This window comes from Lonchura striata, chromosome 19, assembly GCF_050655825.1.
Source record: "Lonchura striata isolate lonStrDom1 chromosome 19, ASM5065582v1, whole genome shotgun sequence".
Classification (NCBI taxonomy): Eukaryota; Metazoa; Chordata; class Aves; order Passeriformes; family Estrildidae; genus Lonchura; species Lonchura striata.
In genome coordinates, this window is record NC_140721.1 from 2,080,825 (window position 1) to 2,105,887 (window position 25,063).

The following is a 25,063-nucleotide window of genomic DNA, read 5'->3' on the forward strand; positions in this document are numbered from 1 at the left end:
GGGAGCGGAGCAGGCAGAGCCCCGGACAGGGAACGGGAACGGGAACGGGAAAGGAGCAGGCAGAGCCCCGGACAGGGAACGGGAACGGGAACGGGAACGGGAACGGGAACGGGAACGGGAGCGGAGCAGGCAGAGACCCGGACAGGGAACGGGAACGGGAACGGGAAAGGAGCAGGCAGAGCCCCGGACACGGAACGGGAACGGGAACGGGAGCGGAGCAGGCAGAGACCCGGACAGGGAACGGGAACGGGAATGGGAACGGGAGCGGAGCAGGCAGAGCCCCGGACAGGGAACGGGAAAAGGAACGGGAACGGGAACGGAGCAGGCAGAGCCCCGGGCAGGGAACGGGAACGGGAACGGGAGCGGAGCAGGCAGAGCCCCGGACAGGGAACGGGAACGGGAATGGGAACGGGAACGGGAACGGGAACGGGAGCGGAGCAGGCAGAGCCCCGGACAGGGAACGGGAACGGGAACGGAGCAGGCAGAGCCCCGGACAGGGAACGGGAACGGGAACGGAGCAGGCAGGGCCCCGGACAGGGAACGGGAACGGAGCAGGCAGAGCCCCGGACAGGGAACGGGAACGGAGCAGGCAGAGCCCCGGACAGGGAACGGGAACAGCCCGGGAACGGGAACCCCAATGACCCCGGGTACCGGGAACAGCCCAGGTACGGAACATCCGAGAGCTCCTGGACAGACCCCGGGACCGGGAACAATGCAGGAACGGAGCATTCCAAAGCTGTCCCCAACGGAGAATCCCAGAAATGTCCCTAAACAGAGCATCCCAGAGCTGTCCCCAACAGAACATCCAAGAAATGTCCCTAAACAGAGCATCCCAGAGCTGTCCCCAACAGAACATCCCAGAGCTGTCCCCAGCAGAACATCCAAGAAATGTCCCCAACAGAACATCCCAGAGCTGTCCCCAGACAGAGTATCCCAGAGCTGTCCCCAACAGAACATCCCAGAAATGTCCCCAGCAGAACATCCCAAAACTGTCCCCAGACAGAGTATCCCAGAGCTGTCCCCAACAGAACATCCCAGAGCTGTCCCCAACAGAACATCCAAGAAATGTCCCCAGTAGAGCATCCCAGAGCTGTCCCTAAACAGAGCATCCCAGAGCTGTCCCCAACAGAACATCCCAGAGCTGTCCCCAAACAGAACATCCCAGAACTGTCCCCAACAGAAAATCCCAGAGCTGTCCCCAAACAGAACATCCCAGAGCTGTCCCCAACAGAACATCCCAGAGCTGTCCCCGGACAGAGCACCACAGGTTACTCCTGAGACAACTGGATGCTGTCCAGCTCTGGAAAGAAAATCTGGTTTTCCTCATAAAGATGCCCCCAAAGGAAGGATTCTCTTTGGATCCTTCCCCAAGCAAAACTCTGGCTGTGAACAGCAAAAAAAGCTGTTCAGTTTTAACACAAAAGTAACAAAACACACCACAGACCAGCCACAGTGTGCCTCTCTTTTTATTCTTTATTTTACAGGTCACAATTAGAACCTACTGATAAATTACACAGTTCACTGATCCTCACGTTTGAGGGGTCTCAGGGCCTCGGAGCGGTGTCCCCTCTCATCCCAGGAAGGTGGCAGGAGGTGCCACCAAGGCCACCCAAGGAGCCCTCCTTCGTGGGAGGTTAACAGGCAGCAGGGATGATCCCCTAAAACCACACTTCAAATGGAAAAATATACTGCACGTCACCTCGACGTGACTTCAGAGACTTACAAATGTTCTTGGGGGGAAAAAACCAACAACTTCCAGGGCTGCAGGGCTGCCAGGGTGTATTTGCAGGGAGAACTACCCGGACAAACCCTTTGTCAGGGTTCTGCATCTGAAACAATTCTCTCCAAATCCTCTTTTTACAGCACAGGGAGATGGAAAGGCTCTCCTCAGCCACACGTTTCAACATCTGCTGAACTCTGCACACAGTTGCTGCCACAATTCCGTGTTTCTTCACTGCTGCCTGCATCCCTGCTCAGGTTTTTTTTGGCTCAGAAGTTCCTAATTTCTCAATTTTATTTTTTTTTTGGCCTCTTTAGTAGTTCAACCACCTTCTCCTAAAGGTGGCACACACTGCCCAGGACACCTGCTGGGAATCCACACAAATCCACACTTGGCATCCTGGAGCAGGGCAGTGCAAGACTTCCCAAGGGGCAGGGATTTCACCCACAAAAAAATAAAAATCCAAATCCAGGTGCACTTGTCAGTAGAAACTGGTGACAGGTGAGGAATGGACAGAACACACCATGTGTTAATAAAGAGGAAAAAAAGGGGCAAATTGCCTTTTGTTTTTGCCATCATCAAAGGAACATTTTGCCAGCTCTCTCCTTGTATCCTCCTACAGCTGCTCACCTTTGGCACAAGGAATTCTAGGTTATCACAAGGTTTAATTCATAATAATACTTCAACATCAACACTCAGCACTTACACAGCGCCTGTCAAAGTGCTTTACAAAAGCTTGTGAGTCCTCACAACACCCCTGTGAGGTAGGTGGGTGTTATTATCCCCATTTTCCAGACAGGGAAACTGAGGCAGAGAGGTCAAGTGACTTGCCCAAGGCTGCACAGGGAGCTGAGTTCGTGTCTTGGTGGCCCAGCTCTGCTCTCCCTTGGGCAGGGGTAACACAGATGAACTCCCAGGGCTCTCCTGGTGTAAGCCAAACAATCCAACCCCAATTTCCCAGGCTGTCCATCCTCTGCTCCGACCAACTGACCATCCCTGACCTTCTGCAACGCTGCCTGGAGCTCAGCAGGAGCTGGCCAGGGTCTGCAAGCTTAAGGCAACGTGTCCAAGAGCTGGCCACACACAGACCTCCCTGCAGAGAGTTCTCCAGACAACTCCAGCTCTGCTTTGGGGCCAATTCTCTTCTCCCTCAACTCTGAGTAAGCCCAGAGCCAAACACTGGGGCTGCACCAACAAGAGATCTCAGCCAGACCCTTCCCCTGCTGCTTTTTGTAGCCAAAATGCCCCTGCAAATCTCTCCTCACTCCGGACACCTTCGGCACAGCTTGTCCCACTCTATCTCTCTCTGTCTCTCTCTCTCTCAGAGTTTGTGTCTCTACATAAAAATAAACTTCCACCGTTTCCAGCTCCTCAGCACCAGCATTTCAACAGCACCAGAGCAATCCACATTTCCAGAAAAGTGTCAATGCATGCAAATATCACATACAGAACATCGAGAGTGCTGGGAGATGATCCCAAGGATAGAGGTGATCACAAGACAGCACACGTTTAGTTTTTATTCAAAATACCAAACAACTCACTCTTACTGTAACTATGCCACTTAGATTATCCTCCTAACCTGCACAGGGACAGGTGCTTTTCCTCCAACTATTTACCTATCTAGAAAAAAAGAGAAATATCAAGCACACACATTTATACTTCTTCGTGTGAAGGAGAAAAGAGGGCTGGGGGAGGTTGTACACTGGGGTTAGGGCAGTGGAGTACAAAAGAAATGGAAAATATCACATGCATCACCACCATCAGTAATCAACCTGATGAAAGTAAACTCAGACTATTAGATGGATTCATGTATGACATCCACCAAAAATCTCAAACCCTAAGCACACTGAAGCTGGCAAACTTCTTGTGCCACTTCACCTAGGTCCACGCACAGCATCAGCAACTGAGATCAAACAAACCTTGAAAAGAAAGCAAAATGAAGACTAAACCAGCCTGGAAACAAACAATCTTCCACAAACCACTTCCCTGCATTATTTTCAAACACATTTTTACTCTTAAGCAGTTTCAGAAAGGAGTGGGGGAGAAAGAGACCCACTACGAGTTTGTGGTTCTTTTTTTTTTGCTGTTGTTTTTTTTTTAAAAAACTGGCTCAGCACCAGCACCAGCTCAGAGAGAGGGAGAGAAAAATAATTCTTCAAACATGATCCTTGGTACTTGATTAAAACGTTGCCAGCCAGCCGAGGGAACCCTGGGCTGCCAGAGGGCTCCAGGTGGAGTGGGCACGGTGCTGCTCGTGGTCCTCCTCATCCTCCTCCTCCCCTGCTAGGAGATCTGCTCTGTGGGCCTCATCTGGATATCCCCGATCTGCAAGAGACCAGCGAGGGGTGGAAATGGAGTTCTGCACAGGAATTCTGCACTGGAGCCCTGCACTGGAGCCCTGCACTGGAGCCCTGCACTGGGCACGTCTCTGCTGCACCAGCCCGTGAGCAGGAATGGGCCTGGGGAGCTGAGCTGGGAGGAGAGCAGAGCTGAAGGGACCTGCTCTGCCTCAGCAGGTGGCAAAAGCTCAGATGGACACGGGGAAGGTGCAGGATGAGCCTGGTTACAAACCCCAGGGCTCAAGGCTGAGTCTGGCCAGCTCACAGGGCTGGGGTTTGGATCTTTTTAAGCCAAGAAAAGCCATTTATCCCCAGGGATGCAGGGGACACGTCTTGCTCCAGGGAGCAGAGTCCACCCCAGACACTGAGGAAGCTCTCGTGAGCAAAGTCTGCTCACAACAGGAACCCTGCTCCTGCTCAGGCATTCCTGCTTCCTCAGGAGCACAGTCCCTCTGGCACCTCACACGGGGGAAGCAGGTCCAACACATCATTTGGCAACTGGCAGAAGCCAAGGCTCTCAGCAAATCTCAGATGGCACCACCCAAAAGGGCAGAGTGTGCCCCCATCCCTCACCTCCCCCTGCCTTGCACTGTCCTTTCCTGTGACCATGGAAGCACAGAACATCCCAAGTTGGAAAGGACCCACAGGGATTACTCAGTCCAGCTCCTGGCACTGCACAGACACCCCAAAACCCCACCCTGAGAGCACTGTCCAAACACTCCTGGAGCTGTGGCAGCCTTGGGAATGTGCCCATTCCCTGGGGAGCCTGGGCAGTGCCCCAGCACCTTCTGGGGGAAGAATCAGAGCCAGCTCAGCCTTTGTTGAATCCACGGGGATGTGAAAAGCCCCAGCAGTGCCATCCCAGAGCAATCCCACACCCTGAGCAGTGCCAGAGCCCCAGCAGTGCCATCCCAGAGCAATCCCACACCCTGAGCAATCCCAGAGCCCCAGCAGTGCCATCCCAGAGCAATCCCACACCCTGAGCAGTGCCAGAGCCCCAGCAGTGCCATGCCAGGGCTGGAAGTGTAAACAATCGTGATCCCTGCTAATCCCCAGGAAGAGCAGGCTCCCTAAGCTCCCAGCTGATCCAGCAGCAGATCAGCCAGGCCAGGGCAGCCCTCAGCCCCCCAGCCCCAGCCTACCTGTACATGAGGAGGGGCACTGAGGACGTAGATGACAGCATTGGCCATGTCCTCAGCCTTGAGACACTGCAACGACAGCAGAGGGGCTCTCTGAAGGTCAAAGGGGCTCTCTTTGTGGCAGCCACAAAGCTGCCACGAGATCCCCCCACTCCTGCCCATCCTTGGTGAGGTCACAGTGTCACTGGGGCGTGCCCAGGAGGTGCCAGCCAGCAGGAAATGCCCGACCCATTGAGAATGGAACAAAGGATGTGTCTGGTGCTGGCAATTCTTCCATCGCTGTGGGCAACCTCCCTGCTGGCACAGGAACTCTGTGCCAGCTCAGGCAATGCCATCCTTGTCAGGAATTCCCACAGGAAAACCCGTGCCACCTGCATGACAACGCTTCTCCTTGTGCTGGCACCTCTGCTTGTCCCATCTCCTCTGCAATGAAAAAGTCACAGCCTGCAAAACAGCAAAGCTGACTGACACTTGTTTTACAGAAGCATCAAAATAAAAGGACAAATGTGGGGAGCTGGGAACTGAACTCGAATGAAAACCTGCACAATGTGTAAATACCAGTGGAAAATGTGAGGTTTGAGATTGGAGGGCACGGGAGACTCTCTGGAGCCATTAGCCAGGAGAAAGACTGTTCAAGGACAATCAGAGCCACTTCCCACTGCTTCCATTCCTGCCAGTCCTACCCGGATGCTCTCATAGGTTGCAGCAGCTCTCTCGGGGTCGTTATCGTGAAGTTTAAAAGCAAATCCTGTTTCCACCAGTCCTGGAGATATACACTGGAAAAAAGCAGAGCACATCCTAATAGGATGTGTAAAATAACCTAATAGGATTTGTAACTCCCCTTAAAGTAAAAGAATTTTTAAAAAATTAAATGAATTTTTCTGTTATTCTCCTTTCCCACTCACTTTCAAGGGACCAGTTGAAGTGAGCAGACCTTGCTCTACTGATTGTTGTGGCAGGTACCTCTGGTGGGTACTTCCCCCCTCACAGCCCAGAGAAGCAAAGAAAATCATGGAAAAGCTCTGACTGAGCACCAAGAGCCCAGCTGAGTGCTGACCCCCGCAACAACCAACCGCACCCCAAAAATCCCTTCCCAGACCTTCAGTGCCCCAACCTGAGCCAGCTCCCCATAGGATTTCCTGACCATTCCCAGTGTGCTGAGCACCATTTCTGCTCCCCAAAGGGCAGGGCTGTGCCCCTGGCTGGCAGAGGAGCAGGGAACCTTGGAATTCACATTTTCCTGACCATTCCCAGTGTGCTGAGCACCATTTCTGCTCCCCAAAGGGCAGGGCTGTGCCCCTGGCTGGCACGGGGCCCTGGCACTCACCGTGGCTCGGATGTGGGTCCTGGCCTCGCGCAGCTCCTGCCGCAGCCCCTCGGTCAGCGCCGTCACCGCGTACTTGGTGGCACTGTAGAAATGCACCACGGACTGGGGCACCACGCTGTGCCCGTTCATGCTGGGGACAGAGCACAGGGGACGCTGCTGCCAGCTGCGAGGGACCCCGGGGCACTGCGAGCACCACAAGGAACCCACCAGGGGCTGGCACCGGGATGCAGCGGGGCACAGGCACCAGCACAGGCTCCTGTGGCACAGCCAAACCCTCCTGAGCAGCTCCAGAAACCTTCCTGAGCAGCTCCAGAAACCTTCCTGAGCACCTCCAAACCTTCCTGAGCAACTCCAAACCTTCCTGAGCAGCTCCAAACCTTCCTCCAAACCTTCCTGAGCACCTCCAAACCTTCCTGAGCAGCTCCAAACCTTCCTCCAAACCTTCCTGAGCAGCTCCAAACCTTCCTGAGCGGCTCCAAACCTTCCTCCAAACCTTCCTGAGCAGCTCCAAACCTTCCTGAGCAGCTCCAAACCTTCCTGAGTGCCTCCAAACCTTCCTGAGCAGCTCCAAACCTTCCTCCAAACCTTCCTCCAAACCTTCCTGAGCAGCTCCAAACCTTCCTGAGCAGCTCCAAACCTTCCTGAGCACCTCCAAACCTTCCTGAGCACCTCCAAACCTTCCTGAGCAGCTCCAAACCTTCCTGAGTGGCTCCAAACCTTCCTCCAAACCTTCCTGAGCAGCTCTAAACCTTCCTGAGCAGCTCCAAGCCTTCCTCCAAACCCTCCTGAGCACCTCCAAACCTTCCTGAGCAGCTCCAAACAACTTGGTAGCATGCTTTTCTCCCTGGTTTGGGGTATCCTTTTCTCCCCCTGGTTTGGGATGTCCTTTTCTCCCTGGATTGGGATATCCTCATTTTAGACCAGCAAAGATTAATTCTCAAGTCTCCACCACCACAATCCTTAGCAAACCCCATCAGCACCACAGCAAGCTTGAAACTCCAGTGCTCAAACCCTTCCTGGAAGGCAGGGAGGAGGAGGAGGAGGAGGATGAGGAGGAGGAGGAGGAGGAGGAGGAGGAGGAGGAGGAGGAGGAGGAGGAGCTGTGCTGCAGGGAGGAGCAGGAAGGCCCCAGGCTGATCCCACACCCCCCTTTGTTCACCTGTTAATGTTAATTATATGCCCATCATCTATATTTCTCTCCTTCATGGACTGATAAGCCTCCCGGGTGCAGATGCTCACAGCCATCACATTGACCTGAGGGGGGAGAAAAGAAGGAGAAATTAAGGCCAGCAGCCCTGCCTGGCACCCCTTGATGTGCCCTTTGTGTGCCCAAAATCTGGGATATCAGTTCCAGTCCCTCTCCCTGGGCAATTCCCAGGAAAACCCAAAGAGGAATTGCTCGTCCTCACACCCCACAGCAGGTGCACAGACACCCAGAGGGAGCAGGAATAAAAGGATTTGGTTGTTTTAGGGGCAGGTGGGAGGGTGAAGCCCAATGAAGGGAGAGCAAACCCCTCCCCAGAGCAGCCCTGCCAGAGCTGGTGGCTCTGGGAGCACTCCGGGGTTTGGGCAGCTGGCAGGGCACTGACAGCAGGTAATTAGGTCAGCTCCTTAATGAGGAAATCCCCAGATCCTGCCTGTCAGAGGGCCAGCAGCTCACAGGAGGCACCAAAAGAGCTCCCAGGCACAGGAAGCAAAGCTCACTTGGTGCCACAGGGAATGCCAGGGTGGGCAACTCAGCCTGGGGCTGTGGAAGCCACCGAGCTGTCCCTGCTTGTTGGAACTCAGAATGTCCCTCAGACATTTCTGGAGGTTCCAGGCCTTGGTCAGAAGCATTTTAGACCCTGGCAGGCAGCTGGAAACAGCTGTGATTTTGAGTTTGAGCCATACTTTGGAGGTGGAACAAGCAGTCACAAAGGGTTAGATAGGATAGGAAAAGTAGTTACAAAACAGAGGGGAAATTTTTTTAGTATTGTACAGGGGGGTTTTAGCACCTGTCCAGGGGGGTTTTCACTTTGTACATGGGGGTCAGAAGTTCTAAGATGGAGGAAAGTGGGCTGATCCTGTTCTTCCTCCTTCTTCTTCCTCACCTCCATGTTCTTGGTGATGTTGGCATTCACAGATTGGTTTAGAGTAGAAAAGCACTTTGTAATATAAGTAGTAGGTATTGGGGGAAAACTATAAACATGTAACATGTAATATATCATATAAAAGAGAGCAGCAGCCCTGGGCAGGGAGAGAAGAGAGGACAGCAGACAGGGAGGATGTCAGGGTGTGCGTGTGCCTCTGCCTGAGCTGTGAGCAAACCACAGCAGCCCCAGAAGAAAATCTTTTAGATAACTCACAATAAACTGCCTTGAGACCCAACAGCAAGAGCCTGCTGAGTTTTTCTTTGGAAGCTCGGGCTTGGAGGAGGAATTTCACCACCACGTGAGACCCCAGAGCAAGGCTGGGGTCCCCACACCTGCTGCTGACACCTGCCTCAGCCCTAACTGGAAATTTCCCCACTCCTTACTGGCAATTTCCTCACTCCTTACTGGCAATTTCCCCACTCCTTCAGGACCCAGGGCACTCCAGGCTCCTGCTCTGTGCACCAGCACTCCCCAGCATGCCCTGGCTTGGTTAAACATCGATGCACGGCTGCCTCCAGCCTGTCCTGACCACAAACACACAGCCAAAGCTGCTGGGAGGACAGAAATAAGGGAATTCTCCCAGCTGGAACACACAGGGCCCAGAGGTACGTGCAGCACTGCTGCTCATCAGTGCTAATTGCTCGGGGGGCTGAGATTTGGAAGGGGTTTTGCTGCAGCCTCCAAAAGGGTGTGACCGTCCCCTGGCAGCTCCCACCTTGCACCGTGTCACTTTGCCAGCTGCAGGAGCAGCCCAGAGGGGTCTGAGCACACTGCACTCACTGCAGGAACTGATTTGCTGATGAACCAGAAGGCAGGTGGAGCAGCAGGGACAACAGGGACATCCCTGTCCCCTTTGGGGTCTCCCTGACCCTTTTGGGGTATTGCTGACCCTCTTGGGGTCTCCCTGACCCTTTTGGTGTCTCCCTGTCCTTTTAAGATCTCCCTGACCCCTTTGGGATGTCCCTGACCCTTTTAGGATATCCTTGTCCCCTTTGGGGTGTCCCTGACCCCTTTGGGGTGTCCCTGACCCTTTTAGGATATCCTTGTCCCCTTTGGGGTGTCCCTGACATTTTTATCCCTTTTGGGATATCCTTGACCCCTTTGGGGTGTCCCTGACCCTTTTAGGATATCAAAAAAAGAGACCAGCGAGGGATGGAGATGGGAGAGGGCTGGGGGGTCACCACTGGGAAAATAAAGCACAGGAATGGGGCAGAATAACTGGGACTTGCTGGCACAAAAGGCCAGGCAGGAGAGGGGCACTGGCTTGGGAAGGGATGGAGCTGAGGGATGCAATGGGGTCAGAGCTCTGTCTCTGCTTTTGTCTGGTCCTGATTCCCCACCCACTGCCAGAGGCCATCCCTGAGGGGTTTGTGGAGGCCAGAGATAAACGGGGATTTAATCTGATGCAGGCAGCACCAGAGGAGCCCTCACCCCCACCCAAGTGCACTTTGGCCCAGCAGAGCCCTGCCGGCCACCTCAGCATCACACCTGGGGCTGCCAGATCAATCTTTAACCTGGGAACTCACCTGGGAGTGCCAGCAAGGAGAAACCAGCAGAGAAAGCAGCACAAGGGTCCCTCAGCACTGGGCAGGGCACGGGCAGGATTTGGGGTCCCCCAGCAGGGAGGGCAGGGCAAGCAGGAGTTGCCCTCTGCAGCTGACCCAGGGCTGTGGCATGTGGGTGTGGGCTGCTGTAAAACCCTTCACGACCAACAATCCCTGCTCCCTCAGCCACCTCAGCTCCTTTTTGGAGCACCACTGGGGGGTAACAGCCTCCCAAAGCTGACTCACGGGGCAGCATCCCCTGGGCAAAGTCACAAGGGTCTGACAGCTCCTGGCAAAGCAAGATCCCAAGCACCAGCCACATGGGAAAATCCAGATAAAAAAACCCCACGGTACAACAGAACAGCTGGCTGGGAGCTGGGATGGCCTTTTCCCACCAGCACAGACTGGTTTTCGGGGTGAAATCCCATCTCAAAACATGGAACAGGCACTCAGGAACCTAAAAACACACCTGGGATGTGAGCAAGTGTGTGTGACCCCGAGGCTGGTGTTACCAACACCCACATCAGGCATTTTCCTGCCTCTGTTTTAGGGAGAAAAGGCTCAAAGGTGCCTTGGCATGGTGGCCCACACACCTGGGCCTGCTCAGTGGCAGCAGCCACCACATGTCCCAGCAATGAACAGCTCCAGCTGCCAGACTAGAGAACACAAAAGCTCCTGTTCCTAGAAGTGCTCAGCACTTCCCTTTCCCAGAATCAGCATTTCCAAGGCACCCAGAGCAGTGCCCCAGCTCCAGAGCACATATGGAAGCACAGCTTACAGCACATCCCTGCACAGATGGTTTAGCAAAGCAAGGAGAGGAGCAGAGCCTGGCTTGTCAGTGTATAATGCCAAGAATCAAACCCATTCCGTGTCTGGAGCAGCGAGGGGATGTGTGCTGCAGCCCTCGGTGCCCTGAGCAGGGAAAATGGGAAGTTCAGCTTGAATTCCTGGCTGGAAAGGTCAGTGGGTGGGATGTGAAGGAGCTGCTGCAGCCCCAGAGGCTCAGTGTGTGCACAGCAGCCAGCCCCAGCTCCTCCTCACATCAGGACTTTGCTCCTTCTCACAAACCAGTGAGAAAATGGGGGAAGCTCCAGCCCAGCCTCAGAAACCAGTGAGAAAATGGGGGAAGCTCCAGCCCAGCCTCAGAAACCAGTGAGAAAATGGGGGAAGCTGTGAAGCAAGGGAGGAATGGGCTCAGAACCTGCCTGAGGTGGCACCTTCCCTCCTGCACCCACTGCAGATCTGCTGGCTGGCAAGGCAGGGCTCTGTGCTGCTGTAAGGCAGCACATCCATCATTCCAAACTCCCTGCAGCCTGGGGAGAAGCAGCTCCCACCTTGGGAATAAACACCAGACAATACAGGACCAGAACATCAGAAAAGGAGAGGAATAAGTAAATCATAACATGGTTTTGACTGTTAGATGTATAGCAAAATGGAAGATACTGAGAGGGGAATCTGGAAGGACACAGAGCCTCAAAGCTCATAAAAAATGCATGGAAGCAAAAAATCAATTTACCAAAAAAAAAAAAAAAAAAAAGCCTCTAATTTAAGGCCCTAATGCCTCCAAAATCAATGGGTCGATGGCTGTTTGGAAACTTTTCCAATCCTGCAGCCCAGAGGTGCCCTGGAACTCTCCCACAGCATCTCCCAGCACTGCAGGGAAGCTCGGGAAGAAGCCTCCCTGCTGCCACACAGCTCTGCAAAGGCCAGAGCAAGGTGCTGGCAGCTCTCCCAGTGAGGGAAAGGGCCTGGCCAGGGCTGCTCTGGGGCTGGGGTGCCCTGGCAGGAGGACAGAGCCCCCCCAGCCCTGCCACGGCGCCTGCAGGGCCTGGAGACAGGGACACTGCCAGGGGACACTGCCAGGGGACACTGCCACACAGCAGGGGCACAGAACAGAAGGGAAAACTCCACTGAGCTGTTCCTACCCCTCGGCAGCAGCAGGAAAAGCAAAGCCCAGCCTTGCCAGGCTGCCCAGGCCAGGGTGGGTGAAGCTTTGGGCTCTGGAGCATCCCAGGGCTGGGAAGTTTTGGGCTCTGGAGCATCCCAGGGCTGGGAAGTTTTGGGCTCTGGAGCATCCCAGGGCTCTGCCTTTGTGTTGGAGGCTTGTTCCATTAACACAGAAATCAGGAGCCAAGCCAGCAGCTGCTGGAGGAGGGTGAGAGGGAAATATCTGCCAGCACGGGGAGAAAGCTGGGGTGTCTCAGGCTGCTCCAACAACGCTCCTGCCAAGCAGTGGGAGCAGAGACAGCCACACAGCTCATCCCTGGGAATGAAACATTCCCCCGGGCTGGCTTCCTTACACTGCCCTTGTGGGGTCACCACCCTGCCTCCCCTCCCCACCCATCCCACCCCAAAGCAGCCCCCACGAGCAGGGGGACCCCAAATTTGGAGCCACTGTAAACACCAACCCTGGAGTGTCTCACACAGGACAATCCCCACTGCAAAATCTTTCTCCCTAGCAATGCTGGAGGGTGAGATAAGGGGAGCACTTCCAGCTGAGCAGCCAGGGAAGGGAATATGGATTGGGGAAGCTGGGAAAAGCCACAATTCCCCCCCAGGCCTGCCCACCTGACAAAAACAAAGGAGCAGAGGGACACGCGGCATCCCTGAGGGATGCACACAGGACACAGAGCCAGGGACCAGCACTGGGGGTTTCCAAGGCCCAGGTGACCCCCGGGGCCTGGCTCAGGGCTGGGCAGTGCCCAGCTGAAGAGCAGCTCGGCCTCAGCTACACTTCACTTCATTTTCTTCAAAGCCTCCATGGCAACCGGGGCCGGGAGATGCGGCCGTGCAGTGACCCGGGCTGGGCAGCCCACAAAAACCCGCCTGGGCAGACAAAGCTGGGCTCAGCTCGCCTTGGCTGCAGTCACAGCAGCCAGCAGTCGGGCCAAAATCCTAACAAGAACTGAATTAGGCAGGATATGGCAGCCCTTGGCCTGGCAGCAGGAGTCTGGAGTCTCAGCGTGCTCCTCCGCTCCGCTTTACGCAGCTCCCAGAGCAGCCAGGGGAGCTGACACGTCCCTGCTGGCTCCTGCAGCCTCAAACAGCTTTTCAGACACGTCCTTCCCTCCACCAGGACGAGCTCTCAGAGCTGCTGGAGGTGCCACGAGGGTTGCTCACAGCCACGAGTTCCACTCCTGCTCCTGTGAGGAAAACGTTCCCATGCACAGAGAAGGTGGCACAGGAGGGGAAATCACCCCATGAAAAGCTCATTCCATGAAAAGTTCAGCACCTCACTGGCCACAGACATTGCAAGGACACCCAAAGCATCCCGAGGTCCCACAGCTGTGGCTGCCACTGCTATGTGCAGAAAAGGGCCCCCACATAATGGCCAAAAATGGTGAAGTCACAGGAAAAATGCCCAGCAGCACCTCAGGAGAGGAAGACTCAGGGAGAAGTTGTAAATGGGATGGGCCATGTGCAAAACTCCCACTTCAGCACGTGAAATGCTCTCATTCACATCCTGCCCTAACCAGATTATGGGCAGAAAATTAAGCTATAAAGACAAAAAGCATTACAGCTTTTTAAGCCAAAAAGAATCTGCCCATTCCTACAAACCACTGCTACAACTAACAGGATTAGCTGCAAAACCCAGCGCCTGGCATTCGATTTCCTGCTTTATTGAAGGGGAAAAAAATAAAAGAAAAGAAAAGGAAGGAAAAGGGAGGCTCTTCACCCTTCAGAAAGCCAGTGAGCTAAAGGAAAAAATGGGAAAATGCTGCTGTGAGTCCATCCTCCAAGGTGAAGGCTCAGCAGGGCAGGATGTTCTTCCAGTGCCCAAGCAGGGCTTTGTCAGAGCATGCTGGGGAGCAGATGCCCAGCTCTGAAATGAGTAGATGGTGGCCAGAAGAGGCAGAAAAGTGGCCCAGCTCCTGGCCCCTCTGGGGGAATACTCACATCTATCATGGTCCTCCAGCCCTCTGTCTTCCCCGAGAGCAGGGGCTCAGGCCGGGCCAGCCCCGCGTTGTTGATGCAGACGTCGACGCCCTGGTGCAGGGTCCTGATGGCCGAGAACATGGACAGGATCTCCTCCTCGTTGGACAGGTCACACTTGTACGGGATCAGCGTGCCCGGGTAGCCAGCGCTCTGGCACTCGGCTGCCAGCTTCTGGGGGAGACAGGGCAGGAGGGCAAAAGAGCCATCAGGGTGGGGAAAACGGGCAGCAGGGTGGGGAAAACGGGCAGCAGGAAGGGGAAAACAGCAAAACAGGCAGCAGGGAGGATGGAAACAGCCAGCAGGATGGGGAAAACAGGCAGCAGGATGAGAAAAACAGCAAAACAGGCAGCAGGGAGGATGGAAACAGCCAGCAGGATGGGGAAAACAGGCAGCAGGAAGGGGGGAAAACAGCCAGCAGGGAGGGGAGAAACAGCCATGGGAAAAACAGGCAGCAGGAAGGGAAAAACAGCCATCAGGAAGGGGGGAAAGAGTCAGGAGGAAGGGGAAAAAACAGCCATGGGGAAAAATAGGCAGCAGGAAGAGGAAAAAGAGCCAGGAGGAAGGGGGAAAAGCAGGCAGCAGGACGGGGAAAAACAGGCAGAAGGGAGGATGGAAGCAGCCATCAGGAAGGGGGAAAAGAGCCAGCAGGAAGGGGAAAAGGAGCCAGCAGGGAGGATGGAAACAGCCAGCAAGAAGGAGAAAAACAGCCAGCAGGAAGGAGAAAAACAGCCAGCAAGAAGGAGAAAAACAGCCAGCAGGGAGGATGGAAAGAGCCATCAGCTCCCTCTCCCCATAGAGCAGCTTATCCAGCCACTTGCTGAAAAACACACCTCAGGGCTAACCCAGCCCGGGCTGAAAAGCAGGCACTGGGGAAGAATCTCTGGGATGCTGATTCAGAAAAGGGAGATACCAATATCCAGGAGAAGCTGAGAGCTTCAGCCTTTCGGCTACTGAACCGAGGGCACGCTCAGTGCCTGTCCATCACCCCGGGCAATGCGGCTCCAGGTGAGCAGTGCTGGCAAACACGAATCACTCCTGCCTTGGCACCAGGCTGCACGGCTGGCAGAGGATGTGCCAGACAATCCCTCGTTAGCCATGCCCAAGGATGGCTCCAAATATGCCAGCCTTTTGTCAGGCTGGGTGATAGGAAGCCAAGGAAAGGCCGGGAGCTGCTGCCGCGTCTCCGAGCGTGCCCTTTCCCCTGACACTAATGAGAAGCAGCATCTCCTCCCCGACGTGTCACAGCAGTGGCAGTGACAGTGACAGCTCCCAGTGCCAGGCAGCAGCCACATGATGTCTGGCTCCTGCGGGGAGATGGATTTTGGCTACCAATGCCCACCAGGTCACTGCAGCGCGTGGCCCACGGCGGCGTCACCAGCAGCGACACGGCAGCGGGTGCCCAAACGCCCTGCTCCTGCCACGGGCAGCTTTGCCACTCCTCCCTGCACTCCAGGCACTGCCATTCCCAGCCTTTCAGAAAAGGAGGAGTGCAGGAACCTCCTGGAAGTGGTCACACCAAGCTCCGAGCTCCTGCCCTGCAGAGGGACAAACACCAGCACATCCCCAGCCCTCCCTGCACCCCAAACTCGTTCACTTGAAGCACTCTGGGGTAAGTTTGGAACATGAAGTGCTTTGGGGCTGCCTGGGAAATGATTTTCAGCGTTTCCCAGCAGCTGAGCCCAGCGCAGAGCTGGATGAGACCCTGAGCAGGGAGTTGCTGCTTTGCTGCTTTGCCTTCCCCAGACCCCAGCAGCTTCCATGGACCACAAGCCCAGAGCAGCCCAGGGCAGAGCTGTGGTGCAGGGGCTGCTCTCCTGCCTGGTTCCCAGCTCAGGGAAAGCCCTGCAGAACACAGAATCATTATTATTGCTCTCACAGCAAGGAGGGGATGGGCTGAGCTGAGTCCGAGATCGATCCATCCCAGCAGCATCCCCGGAGAGCCCTGCTGGGCTGGGCTGGGCTGCCAGCATCTCTGCCTGAGCAAAGGTGCCCTGGCCCTGAATCCCACCTCTCTGTGCCCTCCTGGGGCTGCCTGCACTTTGCCATCCTTGCTGATGATGTGCTGATGGGAGTGGGAAAATATATTCCTTTACATATTCCTTCATATATTCCTTTTCACCATCGGAGCACTTGAAAAAAACAGTCCAGGAGGGGGGACATCTGCAAGAGCAGCATTTAGGAAATTCACAGCAGCACTAAGGGCTGCTGGAAGGTTCTAAACTGCTCCAGGGATGTCCCTGCAAAGATACAGGAGGGAAAAAGGGGCAAAAGGACCATGAACTGGTGTGTGAATCGAGCAACGCCAGAGATGTCCAGAAAGGAGAAACACGAGCACAGGGGGGTGGGAGGAACCTCCCAGAGCAGGAGCCGTGCCAGGAGAGCTGGCTGGAGGGAAGAGGAGCCCATCAACACGGACAGGAAAGGACAGACAAGCTCACTGACAGCCCCAGGGACACAGGGCTGTGCTCCACAGCTGCCTCCACGTCCAGCTGCCACTTCCACCTCTCCCTGCTCCGTGCAGACACAGATGAAGGAGCAGAGGAAACGCGGGGAGTGATTTGCTCTGGGGTGGGAGGTTGTAGCAGATGCCCACTGTGGTCCCTCCATTCTGGCTGTGAGCTCGGGGCAGCAGAGCCTCCAGGGCTGGAGCTGCCCTTCCTCTGCTCCCAGCCAGCCTCCAGCCACAGCAGGAGGAAGGACTCCCACCCTGGCAGAAAAGCTCCTCCGACACCACTGACCAGGGAAATCAAATCCCTCTCCAAACCTTTCTTTCCCTGCCTGGTGTCTCCAGCACAGCTCCTTTCATCTCTCAGGCTGCACTTGTGCTAACAAATTCTCTTTGAAAACCAAGTGCTGACATCCAGGCAGTGCCTCAACCATCTGCAGATAAAAAGTCATCACAGCCTCTTCAAAGAGACATCAACTGCGGGCAAGTTTGCAAGAGACTTTTGAAAAGCAACTCTCAGCTACAGGAGCTTGCCGAGGTTTTGGGGTTTTTTTGTTTGTTTTTTTTTTTTCAGAGCATCCATTAAGTCACTCGAGTGATGCTCATTCCACTTTGAGCACACCACGTGCACAAGGAGGAAAGAAAAAAAAGGAGAAAAAAAGCTGGTTTTCCAGATTCCATAAGCAACTTGAGAGTGATCAGGTAATGCAACAGCAGTACAGACGAGGCCAGTGCAAGTCCAGCAGCTGGAGATGGAAATCTGTCAGAATTTGTGGTATTGATGATTCTGAGATTGTAAAAAGTCTCTGGCTTTTTGCCTTGTTGCTAAAGAAGAAGTTACAATTTGTTTGTGTTTGTTTTTAAAGTTGTTTATTCTGTTTATCTCTCACATGTTCTGCTGCCCTGCCCAGCTCTGTCCTGCAGGGCAGCGTGTGGGGCTCTGCCCTCAGTGGGATGTTACAAACATTCAATACCAGAAACTCCCTGGGCTGGATTTACAATATAAATTGTAAATTTATTTTAAATTGTAACATCCCTCAGTGGGATGTGACAAACATTAAATACCAGAAACTCCCTGGGCTGGATTTACAATAACGTGCCAATATCTGTCACCTACGTTGGACAGTGTGTCCCCAGCCTGAACCAACAGAAAAATGCCAACACCACAGTGAGACATGGAGGGCATGAAGAAGGAGAAAAAGGACAAGGCACACCCAATTTCCTCCATCTTGTCCCCTTTGGACCCCCAATCTAGAATCCTAAAATTTTATTTTTATACCTGTGCCACACTTAATTATTACTCATATCAAACACTCAGAGCTGGTAGGTCATCCTGTGAGATTGAAAACTCTTTTCCATGGCCAGAGATCACAGCCAGTGTCTCTGGGGGCTCTGTACAGAGACACTGTCTGTGATCTCTGTCCATGGGTTCCTGACCAGGGCAGCCAGAGGGAAACCCTGGATTCTCACAGAAATCTGAAATAAGAATTGTTTGGGTTGGAAGGGACCTTAAAGATCATTCAGTTCCCACTCCCTACCATGGGCAGGGACACCTTCCACTATCCCAGGTTGCTCCAAGCCCTGTCCAGCCTGGCCTGGGACACTTCCAGCATTCTGTAGCACACCTTTATCTCTGGGTGTTTGGAACTGGACAGCCAGGTGCTACCCAGCCTGAAAGGGTGCCTCACATTTATGGGATGGGTCTGCTGTGTTCAGAAATCACCAGTTCTCCTCTGAAAGGGTTAAAGCTCTTTGTGCATATGGGGCACGGTGCCCTGCATCCCCATTCAGTCCTGGTGAAATGGTTTTACAAAATTAATTGATGTAAAAATGTTAAGGGACTCTAAAGAGGAGGGAAAAGCAAGGAGTCAAGTAGGGCTTTATTTGGTAAACCATCCCATTAACTTCAGACACATTTAAGAGAGATTAAAGCCAGAAGGAGCCATGAGGTGATTTTTAATCTAACCTGCCATTCATCACAGGTGCTCGTGTCCTACTGACTGAGCTTGTGCTTGAACACAGAGCTGCACCAAGAAACCAACTGCAAAAACACCGAGATCACCCCAATTACTTTTGCTATCTAAAGGAAATTAAGGAGAAAAACTGTAACAAACAGCACCACAGCTGTGAAAGAAACCTGGGGGCTTACAAACCCTTTCATTCCCCTGACTGGCAAGTCTGAAGCCGCTTTTAATCAAGATTTAATAACAGTTCCACAGCACAATAGAGATGTACAGTGAATAAAGCACTAGGGTGAGGCTCATTTATTTATTTCCACAGTGCCCTGTGACCATGAGCGAGCTCAGAGCTGTGTCCCCTCTGCCAGGTGGGGAGAATCACACCCAGAGCTGCTCGGCCCATATGATCCAAGGATAAATATTATTCCCCATTTCTTCCCAGGCACTGGAGCCAGGCTCCTGCTGAGCTGGTTCTGGCTGAGCCATCATCACACATCCCCAGAGCTGGAGGTGTCCTGGGATCACTGCTGGGATTGGGATCACTGCTGGGAATGGGGTCATGCTGGGAATGGGATAAATGCTGGGATTGGGGTCCCTGCTGGGACTGGGATAAATGCAGGGATTGGGATCAGTGCTGGGAATGGGATCACAGCTGAGATTGGGATCACTGCTGGGATTGGGATCAATGCTGGGAAGGGGGTCATGCTGGGAATGGGATTGGTGCTGGGAATGGCATAAATGCAGGGACTGGGATAAATGCAGGGACTGGGATAAATGCAGGGATTGGGATCACTGCTGGGATTGGGATCACAGCTGGGAATGGGATAAATGCAGGGATTGGGACCACAGCTGGGAATGGGGTCCCTGCTGGGATTGTGTAAGGGATCACTGAGAGCTGCCCCCAGCTCCCAAATTCAGGTGGCAGGCTCTGGATTTCATTCCAGCCCAGGTGTGTGACCCGTGGAGGAGGCTCCAGCCCATCCCAGCCCATCCCAGCCCTGCCAGGAGCAGCCACGGGCACCCTCAGCTGCAGCTGCTGCCATCCAACATCTGCAGCCACATCTGCCAGCCTAACCCCAGCTGAGCTGGGCAGGGCTGAGCCCCACGCCCGGGCAGGGACAGGAATCCAGCATTTCTCAGAGCCAGGGTGGCACAAACCCACCTGGGGCTGCCCCAGGAATTACTGCCAGCCAGGAAATCCCCGCTGGCACTGCCCACCAGGACACAGGATCTTAAACTGCTCATTAACCCCAGGAAAAGCTCTTTTCACACCTCTACCCTGGGCACTCTCCTAAAACCCAAAACCAGCCAGAAAGTCCCCTCGGTGTCCAACTCTGCTCCTGCACAGCCCTCCCACCTTCCCAGGACAGCTGCCAGGTTTGACACGGGGAAACTGAGGCACAGGACAGCCTTCCTTGCAGCACACACTGCCCATCCCAGCTCCAAAATCCCAGGAGGGGCTCACTTGTTATTTCTTTTTAGGGCTCTGAGCAGGGTATTGCTGCTCTATTGCAAACCCCAGGGAGCAGAAGAGCAGCAGAGAAGGGGGGGTTGCTGCAAAGTGACATTCTTAAAGCACATTTTGGGGAGAAAGAGGAGGAATCCAACCGGTTGAAACCCCCTGAGCTTCAATGCTGAGGAAATCCATGTGGACAGAGGAGTATTTGTCCCCCTCACTCTGACAGCAATTTGGGATCTCTGCTGTTTATCAGGACAAGATCTGGTCAGGGACAAGTGGCAATAAAAGCACTTCAGAGGCCTTGAGCGCCCACCAGCCCCGAGGCAAAGCCTTGGCCAAACACAGAACAAACCCGAGGCCAAGGAGACTCTGAAGGTCACCCACTGCTCAGGGACCGTGCCCTGGGATTTTTCCTGCCTCAGGATTGGGGAAACCTGGGGGAACAGCCCAGGAAACCCATCCCAGCTGCTGGGCAGAGGGACAGACCCACCAGGGACAGGCAAAATGCCAAAATGGAACCAGGTGAGCCCTAAACCATCGGTGTGATCTGCCTGCAAGTAATTAAACACCACACTCAGCAATTAGCTGTTAATTATGCTCCTAGGAGGGTCCAGAGTCTCCCTTGCACCTCAGGTTCATGGAAGTGACCAGAGAGCCCAAAAATGGATGCTCGGGTCCCACGAGGAAGACTCAGCTCCTTCTTCCTCCTCCCACACAGCCTCTTCAGAGCCTGGGCTGCTCCAGCCCGTAATCAATTGCTCAGCTTATCAAAGGCTGTTTCCTGAGCAAGATCTAACCTTGACAAAGCAGGCCCTGGTTATAAATGTTACCTTTGATCAATACCTGTCACAAATGCATTGGAATTAATTGGTTAAACCTTGTCTCTTAAGTCACATTTATTGCTTCCTGCACGGCTCTGCTCTCACCACGCCGACAAAGACAGGGGGAGAAAAAGTGGATTTCTTTTGGAACACGGCATCCATGGTGTCCCTGGTCACACCAGAGGAAGGCAAGCAAGCTGCTGGAAGATTTCCAGGGACCTGGAGCAGGTGGGAGTGTCCCAGCTGGAGCATCTCCCACCAGTGACAGCCCCAGCCAGGCTGCAGATCCAGGGCTCTGACACCATGGATGGAGGGAGAGCACCTGCCAGCACTTCTGCCATTCTCTAGAAATGTAAAATAAATCAATCTTAATTATTAAAAAAGTGTAATATCAGCATCACTGCAAGGCCCTTGGAAACAGCTCCCTGTCTCCTGCCTTCCTGTGCTGCAGGAAAGATGCAGGATCCCACTGAGCCAGAAAAATCCAAATCTTCCCCAGCCCAGGGAAGAACCCTGCAAAATCAAACTCACATATCTCACTGAATAAAAGCCCAGAGAGGGCTCTGCCAGCTGGGAGGGCAGGAACATTTTGTCCCATGCATGTGCAAATTCTCCCCTTTTTTGTGCTGCTGCAAGCACAGAGACCAGACACAAACTCCTGGAGAACACGAGGAGCACCAGAGTGGCTGTGCCTGTAAATCCCAGCGGGTCTCTGCACCCTGGAGACCCCAGCAGCAGCAAGGGGGTCCCTGTGAGGGCGAGCATCACCCAAGGAGCATTTTCCCCCAAAAAAAGCCTGCTCTTCCAAGCTGCTAAAAACACTTGGCTGCTTCATTCAAGCTCCTGACTTGGAACGCGTGGCGGTGTCTGGAGAGCAGCAAACGCTGCTGAGCTCTCGCCAAGAAGTCCTTGACAGCTGTTAGTACCTCCAGGCTCTGCTTTAAAACAAGCCTTCAACCTGAATTACCTCCTGGCATGCAAAAGGAAAATGCAGCCACTTTCATTCTATTTTATTCCTCGATGTCTGACTGTTAAAGCTCCTGTTTGGTGACCCACACAAGGAATCTGCGGCAGAAGGAGCGGGGAGCACGGGGAGCGGAGAGGGAAACGTGGCCAGTGGAGCCACTGGAAGGAAAAAAAAAAAATCCTCCTGTAGTTTTGGTTTTTGGGGCTTTTTTTGTGAGCCATTAACATTTTTACTCCAAAAGCCAAATAAAGACAACTGGAGTTTAATGCCAAACACGCAACTTTGCAAATCCTTCGTTATCTTGCCTCCAGCCCTTATCTGATTTTCCAAGAGATTAAGAAATCTTGACATAGCATTTATTGCCCGAGCTAAATCCCCACTAGACAACCTGCTCTTTCAGTCAGCTGGAGGTTACAAAACCACCTCACACAGGGTTCCAGCCATTTCACCTTAAAACTGATTATTCTCATGAGCTTTAATGAAATGTGATGTTGTTGTGCTACAAAGTGAGCTCTGTATTCCAGGTTTTACACCCTGCTGTTTGCCCTCGTTCCATGTCAAGGTTCCTTGGAGCACCCCGGGAGAGTGGAAGGTGTCCCTGCCCATGGGGGTTGGAATGGGATGGTTTATAAGGTCCCTTCCGGCCCAAACCACCCGGGATTCCATAATTCTGTTAACTACAGCAGTGATGCTCTGGCATCACCAAACCCTCAACTCCTTCACATTCCCCTTCTCTCCTCCCTCCATCACTGTGCTCCAGTCCTCGGAGCATCCCTCAAATCCCCCCCAGTCAAATCCCCAGCTCAACGCTTCCAAATCTGGATATCTTCTTGTTTTATTTTATTTTTTTTTTTAAAGGAAAAGCCTCAAGGTGAATCTCCTGGAGGAAAGCTCCATGCCCAGCTCTGCTCTGAAGCTGGCAGGATTGGGTACAAAGTTCCCACAGCATCCCTGGCAGGCAGGAGGTGACAGAGCTGTTCCCACAGTGACCCTGGATCCCCCCATGCTCCAGCACCGCTGGGATTTTCTTCCTCGTTAAGGAAACGTGCTGGACAGTAAATAAACCCAGAATAGCAGCGGGGCAAAACACAGTCCAGACACCCAGGAAAACAAATGACAGCGCTGCAGACACCCAGGCAGGAGGGAGGGAACGGGGACAAACAGCAGCTGCTGTGTGACACAGCACAGGACACTGGGGAGCAGCCCGGGACACCCGCAAACCCACCCATCGATCACCAATCAATCACCAATACACCAGCGATCGCTCCTGGCGCGCATTCAAATCAAAACACAAAGCCTTACAGCCCTGCTCCTTTTTAAACCCACGCTGCATTTTGGCCAGGAAAGGTTCAGAAAGGAAGGCAACACACGTGAAGTTGCATTGATTTCTTTCCCAAGTGACAAGATTCCAGAACAAAATCCCAGATAAGGGCGCTGCTGGAAGCGGCGATATTGGAAATAACTTTCTGGAGGGGAATGGGAAGCTACAACATCCTCTGCAGCATCCTTTGCCAGGCACCCCGAGGCTCCAGCACATCCAACGCGGCACCTGCACCTGGGAAAGCCTTTGCAGAGTTTCCCTGCAAAGCGCAGCACCAAAACGCTGGCAAGCCCAAAACCGAGCCCCAGAGAAGCTGAACCGAGCCACGCTGCTGCTCCCTCCCCTCCGCAAGCGGCGCCTCCGGGACACGCAGCGAAAAAAGGGAAAAGTTTGGCTTTTCCCAAGCACTTCTCTACTCAACACCACGTAGCAACGCCACGGATGTCAAGCCTTGGTTTCCGTGAATTTTGGACCATTTATTCTCAGCGCAGGCAGCTGTGCGGAGCCCTTATCACCTCGGCTAGGGAAACACAACCCTGGATATTTTACGGGACTCCTTTAGCTCCAAACGCTCAGGAGGGCAGTATTTAAGACGACCAAAACTTATTTCCTCTCTGAGAGAAAACTTCCTAAATGGCAAATAAACCTGTGCGAGGCACAGCTGACCGACGCACAAAAAGGATCCCGAGAAAACCCTTCTTTTAAGCATCTTTATTGTAAAGCCAGCGCCAGCAGGGTTCTGGCGGGGCTCTGGAGATGCTCCTCGCAGGAGCGCAGCCTGTTTTAACACCGACTCCTGCCCCCCGAGCAGCCGCATCCCCGAGGGGCCGCACCCCATCCCGCTCCCGGGGAGATGCTATTTATAACCTCGATAAGAAGCGGCTAAAAAATAAATAAATTAATAAGAAAACCAGCCAAAAGTGACGGCGCTGCTCGCTCGGGCACGTTCCCCGCTCTCCCCAGCGGCTCGGCGGCCAGCAGCGGCCGGGGCCGGGCATCCCCCGAGCGGGGTCCGGCCTCGTGGGGAGGCGACCCCGGCCCGCCCCGCCCACGCGGGTACCTCGATCTTGTCGACGCTGCGGGCGCATCCCACCACCTTCATGCCGTGCTGCACCAGCGCCCGCGCCACGGCCGCGCCGATGCCCACCGAGGCGCCCGTGACCAGCGCGACGCGGCCGGTCCAGCGCTCCATGGCCCCGGCACGGCCCCGGCACGGCCCCGGCTCGGCCCCGGCTCGGCCCCGCCGCCAGCGCACGCACAAAGCACCGCCCGCCCGCCGGCCCGCCCCGGGACACGCCCCGGACACGGTATGCCCACGGGGACACGCCCCGGACACGCCCCGGACACGGGGGACACGCCCAGGACATATCTCGGACACGGGGGACACGCTCCGGACACGCCCCGGACACGCCCCTGACCACGGGGGACACGGCACGGACACACCCCAGACACGCGGACATGCCCTGGACACGCCCCTGGCCACGGGGGACACGCCATGCCCACGGGGACACGCCCTGGATACACCTCTGGCCACGGGGGACACGGCATGGACACGCCCCGGACACGGGGGACACGCCCAGGGCATGACCCGGACATGCCCCAGACCACGGGGGACACGCCATGCCCACGGGGACACACCTTGGACACACCTCTGGCCACGGGGGACACGGCACAGACATGCCCTGGACACGGTGTGCCCATGGGACACGCCCACAGGGACACGCTCCGGACACGCCCCGGACACAGGGACGTGCCCTGGACACGGCCCTGGCCACAGGGACATGCCCTGGACACGGCCCTGGCCACAGGGGACACGCCCCGGACACACCCTGGACACGGCACACCCATGGGGACACGCCTCGGACATGGGAACATGCCCTGGACATGGCCCTGGCCACAGGGGACACGCCCCGGACACACCCTGGACACGGCACACCCATGGGGACACACCCAT

General features: G+C 54.6%; 1 protein-coding gene across 1 annotated transcript; it reads right to left on the reverse strand.

Moving 5' to 3' along the window:
- Nucleotides 1-1,455: 1,455 nt before the first annotated feature.
- DHRS11 (dehydrogenase/reductase 11) lies at nucleotides 1,456-24,345 on the reverse strand. The gene is made up of 7 exons (XM_021524975.4): nucleotides 24,170-24,345; nucleotides 14,099-14,308; nucleotides 7,685-7,779; nucleotides 6,526-6,655; nucleotides 5,882-5,974; nucleotides 5,202-5,267; nucleotides 1,456-4,045 (listed from the first exon to the last, which is right to left on the reverse strand). The coding sequence occupies exons 1-7, from the start codon at nucleotides 24,299-24,301 to the stop codon at nucleotides 4,004-4,006; spliced, it is 768 nt and encodes a 255-aa protein (XP_021380650.1). The 5' UTR covers nucleotides 24,302-24,345; the 3' UTR covers nucleotides 1,456-4,003.
- Between the last annotated feature and the right edge of the window lie 718 nt (nucleotides 24,346-25,063).

Excerpts from the sequence above, each read along its gene's own strand:
- DHRS11 (XM_021524975.4), bottom strand. The coding sequence starts at position 24,301 with ATGGAGCGCTGGACCGGCCGCGTCGCGCTGGTCACGGGCGCCTCGGTG. Across the intron at positions 14,309-24,169 it reads GCAGCGTCGACAAGATCGAG|AAGCTGGCAGCCGAGTGCCA; the intron begins GTACCCGCGTGG and ends TGTCTCCCCCAG. Across the intron at positions 4,046-5,201 it reads GTGCCCCTCCTCATGTACAG|ATCGGGGATATCCAGATGAG; the intron begins GTAGGCTGGGGC and ends GGTCTCTTGCAG.